Source organism: Henckelia pumila, chromosome 2, assembly GCF_033568475.1.
Source record: "Henckelia pumila isolate YLH828 chromosome 2, ASM3356847v2, whole genome shotgun sequence".
NCBI lineage: Eukaryota > Viridiplantae > Streptophyta > Magnoliopsida > Lamiales > Gesneriaceae > Henckelia > Henckelia pumila.
In genome coordinates, this window is record NC_133121.1 from 62,731,644 (window position 1) to 62,741,796 (window position 10,153).

General features: G+C 38.4%; 1 protein-coding gene across 1 annotated transcript; it reads left to right on the forward strand.

Annotated features, from left to right (window-relative positions):
• Positions 1-3,531: 3,531 nt before the first annotated feature.
• Positions 3,532-6,653, forward strand: LOC140882921 (protein FAR1-RELATED SEQUENCE 8-like). Its single transcript, XM_073289184.1, has 2 exons — positions 3,532-3,767; positions 4,233-6,653. Exons 1-2 carry the CDS (start codon positions 3,693-3,695, stop codon positions 6,468-6,470), a joined length of 2,313 nt encoding a protein of 770 aa, XP_073145285.1. The 5' UTR covers positions 3,532-3,692; the 3' UTR covers positions 6,471-6,653.
• Positions 6,654-10,153: the final 3,500 nt, after the last annotated feature.

The window sequence follows — 10,153 nt, forward strand, 5'->3', positions numbered from 1 at the left end:
CCAGCGTTTAGCTCGTCTAGCTAACGAGGGTAGCTCGTCTGGATTTCATTATCAGTCAGATGGCTTTCTGTGTTTGTCTGGTAGGCTTGTGATTCCACAGGATGAAGAGTTGCGAGAGGAGATTTTATCTCAGGCACATCGCACTAAGTTGAGTATTCATCCTGGGAGCAACAAGATGTACAAGGATCTACGTACTCGTTTCTGGTGGAAGGGAATGAAACGCAGTGTTTATCAGTTTGTTTCGAGATGTTTGGTGTGTCAACAGGTCAAGGCAGAGCACCGACGACCTGGAGGATTGCTTCACAGTCTGCCTATTCCTGAATGGAAATGGGAGTTTATCACTATGGATTTTGTGACCCATTTGTCGGTATCCTCGAGGAACTGTGATGCTATCTGGGTGGTGGTGGACCGACTCACCAAGTCAGCGCATTTCATTGCCTATAGCCGAGAGTACTCTGTGGATCGCATGGCACGGATGTACATTCAGGAGATCGTCCGACTTCATGGAGTGCCTGTGAGCATTGTCAGCGATCGGGACCCCAGGTTTACTTCTAGATTCTGGGGGAGTGTTCAGCGTGCGATGGGTACTACTCTCAGTTTGAGTACAGCCTATCATCCAGAGACTGATGGTCAGTCAGAGCGCACTATCCGTACGTTAGAAGATATGCTTAGAGCGTGCGTCATGGATTTTGGTTCAGCCTGGCAGGATCATTTGCCGTTGATCGAGTTCGCTTACAACAACAGCTATCACACTAGTATTGGGATGGCACCTTTTGAAGCGTTATATGGGCGACGTTGTCGTACTCCACTCTTCTGGGAAGAAGTGGGGGAGAGACAGGCTGAAGGACCGGAGTTTATCCAGCAGGCGATAGACATTGTTGATCAGATCAAGAAACGGATTAAGACTGCACAGGATCGTCAGGCCAGTTATGCTAATATCAAGCGTAGGCCTTTGCGGTTCGAGGTCGGGGAGAAAGTGTTTCTGAGAGTGTCACCTTTCCGCAAGATTCTCAGATTTGGCCTTAAGGGCAAGTTGTCTCCCAGATTTATCGGTCCGTTTGAGATCTTGGAGAACATTGGCGATTTGGCTTATCGACTAGCTTTGCCACCGCATCTATCCAGTATTCACGACGTGTTCCACGTATCTCTGTTGCGACGGTATGTGGCGGATGAATCTCATATTCTGCAGCGATCTGAGGTTCAGGTAGACAAGGATTTGACTTATGTTGAGAAACCTCTTCGTATCCTCGATTATAAGGATAAGGTTTTACGGAACAAAGTCATTCCTTTGGTTTTAGTTCAGTGGCAGCGCCGAGGCACTGAGGAAGCTACTTGGGAGCTTGAGGACAGGATGCGTAAAGACCATCCTGAGTTGTTTTGATTTCATTCTTTAAGTTGTATTCAGTTGCAAACTCTGTAAACGTTTGATTTGAATAAAGAATGTTTCTGATTTCTGTATTTGCATTCGGTACTTAAGATCTGATTTCGAGGACGAAATATCTTAAGTGGGGGAGAATGTAGTAGCCCGTGCCCTAATTGAGTAATTAAAGGATTAATGCTAATTAATTGAATTAGGTATCGGACGGATCGGAAGCTCCGAAGGTACGATCGGAAGCTCCGAACAGGATCGGAAGCTCCGATGAGCGATCGGAGGCACCGATGTTATTACGTCAGGCATGACGTGTGGTTGGATCGGAAGCTCCGATCAGGACCGGAAGCTCCGATCACCCCTATCCGGAGTCGTCAAGTGATATTTTGACACGTGGCAGATCAGGATCTTCGGAAGCTCAGATGACAGGATCGGACGTTCCGATCGAGGTTCGGACGTTCCGATCAAGGATCGGAAGTTCCGATCGTTGTCTATAAATAGAAGGCCGAGACTTCACTTTCATTTGCCAATTCCGAGTTCTCCTTTCTATTCTAGTCCTTTTGGAGCTGTTCTAGTCTTCTTAGGCTTGGTCCGGAGGTCGGAGAGGCGTTCGGTAGTCGTAGCGGAGTCGTGCCCAAGTTCTGGAGGCATCGACATCAAAGGGCTAACGATGGACGAAGGTATAGCTTTTGCTTTCTATAAATATTTAGGAGTATGCAATAGCTTAGTTAAGGCTTTTAGAGCACTTTAATGATAGTAGTATCATTTGGCAGTGTAGAGCAGATTATAGGCGTGGACCTAGAGTTGGTAGAGCTTGCACTGTACTGAGGTACGAAAGTACTGTTCGAGATATCCTGACTGAGTATGCATGTATTATATGACTGCATGATTTATATGCCATGATATTATGCTGCATTCATTCGCATCTTGCTGTATCTCCTTCGAGATGTCTGTAGTAGGGTTATACCCTATCCTGTTAGTGGATGGACTTTCATCGATTTGGGTCCGGCGTATCCACGATTATCTCGGTATGGGAGCCACCTCCTGAAGCGACGGCACAGCGTGCTACATACCAGGGCCCAGTCTGTCTCTGTTATCTGATCCTTGACCTCGAGTCTATAGGGAGTTCACTTTGCATGCATGTATACTCATACTCTCGCACTGAGCGTTTTATGCTCACGTCTCGTACTCTGTATTTTCTGGACACCCTATTCCATGGGGCAGGTTTGCGATTGGACGAGGAGGGTGGATCCAGGAGGGGCTAGTCAGTGGTTGGCCAGCTGGAGCTTCGTCCAGATTTTATTACTATTGTTTGGGTTTATACAGCTATTCGATTTGGTTGTATATTATTGTATAATGTTATTGGATTCCGCAGTTTTATTCTGATATCTGTTTAATTAAGTTAATTGCATGCATAAGTTCTGTTTAGTAGGTGATCCGGGTAAGGGTCACTACAAAAGGTGTCATCCCAATGCTACGATGGTAGCTGTTGTTGTACGCGAACTCAATCAATGGCAAATGATCTTGCCAAACTGAACCAAAATCCATAGTACACGCCCAAAGCATATCCTCTAGGGTACGGATATTGCGATGTCTGTCCATCAGTCTCCGGGTGATAGGCAGTACTCAAATTAGTTAGTAAAATAAAAAAAACCCCTTTTATTATTTTCAGTATTTTAAGAACACAATTTAAATTTCACTTTTCTCGTGGAAACGATCCCTACTCATACTACTGCATATTTTGTTATCTGATTTGAGTTGGGTAATTTGGGCGTGACTCGACTTAGCGCTACCAATATTAATAATTTAACAAAAATATTATATAAAATGGTGAAATAAAAAACAAAATACAAAATAAAAAAGTACCCAAATTTATACCAAAACAAAAAAAAAGCAAAAATGAAAACAAAAAGCAAAAAAAAAAAAAAAACAAGACAAACAGCATCCCAAGATTTTGGGATCGGTTTATTGAAAAAATTATAAACCCCATCCCAGCAATGCGGGTGGGGTTTATAACGGGATGTTTATATTTTTATAAACTTTACATACGATGCCCTAAAAAAAGTGATTATGGAGATTTTTTTAACAAAGATTGTTAAGAAAATTTTCATAATTATTTATTTTTAGAGGTTGCAAACATCACTTAATTTTCGGTTGAATTTTTTGTGTAGTTATAAACGGGAGGAAAAAAAAAACGAACAGCAGCCGAAAAATTGTAACAAGAAGATAATATAGGGCGTATCCTTACAAATTCAAAACAAAAGTAGGGTAAAGCTAACCTCTCAGGCTTTGACGCAATATCGCGTGACGCTCCTCTCACAGCATGGCGGACGACGCCGTTTTCTCAGCAGCCGACGCTGCCATCCCTCCGAATCCGAATTCCGGCATCGAACTCACCGTAAGTGCCTCCCGAATTTTCCATTCCCCGTGCCTTTGCATAGTAATCGGTACACCTCCTGTTTGTGTTTAATATCACCCACGACCAATTCATACGTTGGCTCCATTTTTATAATATTTTCTGCCAAATTTTCGAAAGAAATGGATGCCGTTTTTTCCATTTGTAATTCTGTTAACTGAATTGCGATGTTGAATTTTCAGCGAAAGTTAAAGTTGATTGAGTGGAAAACATAATCAGGATTTCTCTGTAAATTTGCCAGTTATGTGCGTTTGTTATCATTACATATATATAAGGTTATTTCGATTTTACCTTGTAGTTACGGTTACATGGGTCTCTACCAAATTAGAAATTGGCAGTATTTTCTATTGCACGGAGAATTTTCATTTAATGAATTCTTTGCATTTTTTGGTGTACCTTCGTTCCTGTTTGTATGTTTTTGTGATTCTTTCTTGTGTTTTGGTGTAGGTGGATGATGCTGAAGAAGGTGAACTGGTAGATGATGAAGGAGAAGATGACTTCGAGTTTGAGACCAATGATCTTGAGCATGAGGACAACCAAATGCTTGGAGTTAGGAGCAATGATCTTAAAAGTTCCATTCAGCAAGTGTTTGGCATTGAAAGAAATGACAATGGCGATGACGGAGGGCAAATTCCTTGTATTGAGGGTGGACACATGCTTGAATTTGGAACAAATGGTCATGAGAGCAATGGTGTTCAAATTCGGGAGATTTCGGGCAATGACCACAATTGCAGGGGCAATCAATTTCCTGAGATTCAGAGGAACGGTGATCTTAATTCAACAGATGATGCCACTGGGGTTATGTCTTGTCCCCCTCCTGCTGCGGGTATGGAGTTTGAGTCGTATGATGATGCTTATAAATATTACAACTGCTACTCCAAGGAGCTTGGATTCGGTATCAGAGTCAAATCTTCGTGGACAAAGCGGGGCAGCAAAGAGAAGCGTGGGGCAGTTCTATGTTGCAATTGCGAAGGTTTTAAGGCAATGAAAGAAGCAAGCACTCGAAGAAAGGAGACGAGGACTGGATGCCCAGCAATGATTAGGCTGAGGTTACTGGAATCGAACAGATGGAGATTAGATGAAGTTAAAACAGAACACAATCATTTGCTGGACCATGACAGAGCTCAAAACTCCAGGTCACATAAGAAGATTGATGCAGGAGCCAAAAGGAAGTTAGAGTCTGCTGCTAACATAGAAGTGCAAACAATCAAGTTATATCGAACTTTTTGTGCAGATTCAGCGAGTTATCGAAGCTTAAATGAAAAAGAATATAGCAATCACGTACAACATTCAACACACTTAAATTTCAGAGGCGGCGATATGCTAGCTCTTTATCAGTATTTTCATCGGGCGCAGCTTGTTGACCCGAACTTTTTCTATATCATGGATTTAAGCGATGAAGGTTGTTTAAAGAATGTGTTTTGGATCAGTTCTAGGTCTAGGGCTGCCTATAGGTATTTTTGTGATGTTGTCGTGGTCGACACAACATATCTTTCGAAAAAGTATATTGTTCCGCTTTTGACATTCACTGGATTAAATCACCACGGTCAGTCTGTGTTGCTGGGCTGTGGTTTTGTTGTGGATGAAACTATGGAGACGTATATTTGGTTGATGCGAGCCTGGCTTACTTGCGTTTTAGGACGGCCTCCACAAACTATAATTACAGACAAGAGTAAGGCATTGTGTGGGGCAATCTCTGAGGTTTTTCCAAGGGCTAACCACCGTCTTTGTCTACCCAATGTGATGCAGTACATTCATGAAAAAACAGGAGAAATGAGGGAGTCAGCTCTAATCCAGACATTACTAAACAGAGCAGTGTACAGCTCAATGAAAGTAGAAGATTTTGAAATGTCGTGGGAGGAGATGATCCAGCATTGTGCTATTAGGGATCATGAATGGCTTCGAACTTTATATGAAGATCGAGAACGATGGGCTCCAGTTTATTTGAAAGACACCTTATTTGCCGGAATATATACTTCACAACCAGGTGAATACATGTGCCCCTTTTTCCACGGGCATTTACATGAGCAAACCACTTGGAGCGAATTCTTTAATTTTTTCGAATTAGTTCAACAAAATAAACTTCAGCGAGAAGATATGAACGATGTAGAGTCCAGAGACTTCAGACCGGTGTTGAGAACTAGTTGCAACTACGAATTGCAGCTATCTGAAGTGTATACTAAAGATATATTCTTGAGATTCCAAGAAGAGGTGGTGTTGATGGCTAATTGTCTCCTTGTAACTCAAATCCATGCTAATGGGGCAGTTATCACCTACATGGTCAAGGAACGGAATACCGAGGGAGATGCCCAAGAATCAAGAAATTTTGAAGTTGTGTTCGATAAAGTAGGTCTAGACGTTCGTTGTATCTGTAGTTGCTTCAACTTCCGAGGATACCTGTGCCGACATGCCTTAACTGTCCTCAACCACAACGGGGTTGAAGAAATCCCGAACTTGTACATTTTAACACGGTGGAGAAAAGATTTGAAGCGTGTTTACACTCCGGATCTCGGATCTAAAATCATTGACATCACTAACCCTGTTCAGTGGTATGATCACCTTTCCAGACGAGCAATTCAAGTTGTGGCGGAAGGGATCACAACCCAGGATCGTTACATGGTGGCTAGGCAAGCATTCAAGGATTCGTTGAATAAGGTTCGTCTCGTGGCAGACAAACACGTATGACGATGCTGTAAGTAGATTTGAAGAATTCACTCGTATTTCGTTTCCTTGACCACTTTATTTATACACAATTTCAGACATGTTACTGACTTACTGTACAGTTGGAAAAATATGAAGAAAACTGTAGTTTTGTAGATTTTAGTGTATTTGTTGAATGAATATGAGATACAGTAGTAATGAGCCATAAAAATTGAGCCAAATATATATATATAAATACAGTTTTACAGTTTTGATCCCACGCACCCTAGGGTGCACCCCAGGGTGCGGGGATCCACGTGCATCCGTGTCCAAAACAACTCCGATTCCGTTGAAATTTATGGTAGAATCGTTTTGATAATGGGAATCCAACGATGTATGATCTTCAAATCTCCGACCACCGAAATTGAAATTTATATCATATGATACATCGTTGGATTTCCATTATCAAAACTGATATATATATATATATATAATATCGATGTTCAATAAAAATATTATATTTGTCAAAATCTCATAACGTAATTGATGTTATTAATATGATATAATAGATATATACTTTTGACATTATTAATAAAAATTACCCTGATCCACGGTTACACGTACAAAGCATCGATCATCCTAAAATAGTGGAGCAATTGCTGACAAAGCCATTTGGTGGTGGCGTGATCATTCACAACTGCATGCATATTTTCTTACATGAGGCCCATGTATGACATATTTCTCAAAGAACTGCATATAGCTGTGGACAATGCTTATTTTTTGAAAAATATCATATATATCTTTTACTATTTATTAAATTTGAGCATTTTATAGAAACAGTTGGTATCTTGGTCTATTTTTCAAATGCCCAAAAATGTCCCTGTACACTCACGTTCCTTTTCAACTATTTTCTCTCATCATAATTCTTGCCACAATTTTGAAACTATCTCAAAACCCACCATGTTAATTTGCATTTCATTTCAACTTTTCTACCTCCCACATCCTTCACGTTTGAGGGAAAAAAAAACATAATGTTTGTTCGTGCCCCTACTGCTAGTATATATAAATGAGTAACATTCCTGTGAGACGGTCTCATCCGTGAGACGAGTCAACCCTAGCAATATTCATAATAATAATTAGTATTTTTGGCTTAAAATGTAATAATTTTTAATGGATAATCCATATAAAAGAGCCGTCTCAAAAAAATGACCATTGAGACCGTGTCATAGTAGTTTTTGTCTATATAAATATTCAATACGATCACCCAACCCTACTTGGTTAAATTAACGAAATTACTGTAACGGTTAATTCTATCCTAAACCATGAAAATCCGAATCATATTAATTATCACTGAATTCTAAATATAAGAATTATTTAATGAGCAATAAAATTATAGACAAAACTTGAAAACACAACAAATGTATTAGTCCCAGACCCAGAGCGCACTCACTTTATTTGTATATATGTATGTAATGTAGGTTATACATGAACGTGAAGAGGAACCCTACCTTTCTCCCCCACGCTCTGCTATAAAGCTGCATGATTTCTGCAGATTGTTTGCTGAATTATACAGTGTGGTCCTCATTTCCTTCAAAGGAAAATCCATCCCACAAATCTAATCATTTCTCAAATATATCAATATTCAGTATCACCATTTGCTATTTCAAGTCCCATTATCATCACCACTACTATTCCCCCTTTTTTTCTTCAAATTCTCTGCATATTTCAATCGGTATATTTCGTCGATCCAGATCGTGGATGTATCATTTATATTTTCTTTATTTTTTTAGCCATTTTCTTGGAATTGGAGAATTGGGAATCCTGTCATGTTTTTCCACAGCTTTCTTGAACTTCTTGGGATTGTGTTGTTTCCTTCAAGAATCAGTTGCAGATGTAGAAGTTCAAGAAACCTGTGGGAAGACATGGCGAAATCAGGATTTTTTTTATTTTTTTTCTGAATGGAGAACAAGAACACCTTCTTCTGTGGCTTTCCCCTCATCTGCAGCTAATTATGGTAATTCAATTTCTCACTTGGTGCATTTTAACTTTTATTATTTATGTCATCTCATCCTGTTCTATGCATTACTTTATTATATTATATATAATACTTATCAATTGTGAGTTCTATTTGATTTTCAGTACTTATTCCACCTACATTGATGAAATATAAAAATTGGAACAGAAAATTATATATACATTGGATTTGGTGATTAGAAATTAGTGGATAACCAGGATTTTAGAATTAAATAGGCAAAAACATGTATGATATTTTTTGATGGGATCAAATAAATATTTCTATTTATTATTTTCAAATTTTTTTGCCAGTAAATTACAAGAGATTTACCGTATAACAAGCACCACTGCATAAATAAAATTAGGAGTATGTCTCTTGTAGCAGTAGTGTAAAGCCGGTCATATCTAGGGTGGAAATGATATTTTTGGAATAAAATATAATATTTGTTATGGCTATTGGCCGTGTCGGATAAGATAAGATATTCGTCTCATAAAATTGACCCGTGAGATCATATGAAATTTGTGGAAAGAATTAGCTATGCATGTGTTTCCGTTTTGGCTTTTCTTATGGTTTAGATTTTGATAATATTCAATTTATAATATATTTTATTTTATTTTTTATAATAAACTTTATTTAAATCAAGAAAGAGTATGACAACATTTATATTCCAAGATTTCTGCGATTTCTTCAGGAATTTTGTCTATGTTGGTCTTATTATATAATTTATATTCTTCTTTGCCTTTCTTTTATCTTTTGGCGAAACTGTTTCTTCCTTTCAGAAATTGGAATTTCAATAATGGAGTTTTAAGGTTATTTCCTCAAATTTCCATGGATTGGATTTATAGACTAGTTGTTTTTGTACACAAACTTAATTTGTAGAAGGAACAAAATTCAAGCACCAATTATGTTTAGTAACAAATTTGTTTTTTAAATTAAAAAAAAAACCCTTCTAAAAGAGAAAAATATGAAAATCATTTTATTCATGTAGTAGTTCAAAAAAAATAAATTATCACATATTCCGATCGACTTATCTAAAATATACCCTAGGTCCCTATTGAGATGTTTTTTCTTTGTTTTATTAATACGCAAACTGCTATTAACTAAATTTTAAAAAACATGCAATCATTTTTTTGAATAAATTAAGTAGATCATAAAGCAGAATGTAAATTAATGTTTGGACGGCATGATATAGCAGTAAATCTAAGTGAAAAGATAAAAACAAAACGAAAGTAAACTCCATATATATATATATATATATATATATATATATATATGTATAAGCTAGGCAGGACCATAATATAAAAATAAGTGAAGAACAATAATTTAGGGCAGTACTGATTCAGTAATACGTGCACTTTAGGCCTACCCTTGTGTGATGAATGATGAAGGCCAATTCAGGTGTTTGCTTTAATTAATGTCAGCGAAGAGGAAGGAATTTGTACTCTTCTTTCACATCCATTCCCCCTTTCCACGGATCTCTTTTACAAATATTTTCTATACATCGCATCGTGTAACAAGTCCCAATCCAAACTTGGATCATATGGAGATTTCACTTTTACTGACCCAGCGGTTTATATTTACTAGTGATCCGAAGCACACGTTGCGTGCTTTTATATTATTTTTTAATAAAATTTGTTTTTTATTTCTGGGTTGGGAGAAAGAACGTTCGTTTGGGAGACATGTGAGAGAGACGTGTGATGAAATTAGAATTATG

What these genes read in the sequence shown, in the direction of transcription:
- LOC140882921 (XM_073289184.1), top strand. Translation starts at nt 3,693, where the DNA reads ATGGCGGACGACGCCGTTTTCTCAGCAGCCGACGCTGCCATCCCTCCG. An exon ending in ATTCCGGCATCGAACTCACC is followed by an intron (nt 3,768 to 4,232) that starts GTAAGTGCCTCC and finishes GTTTTGGTGTAG; the next exon opens with GTGGATGATGCTGAAGAAGG.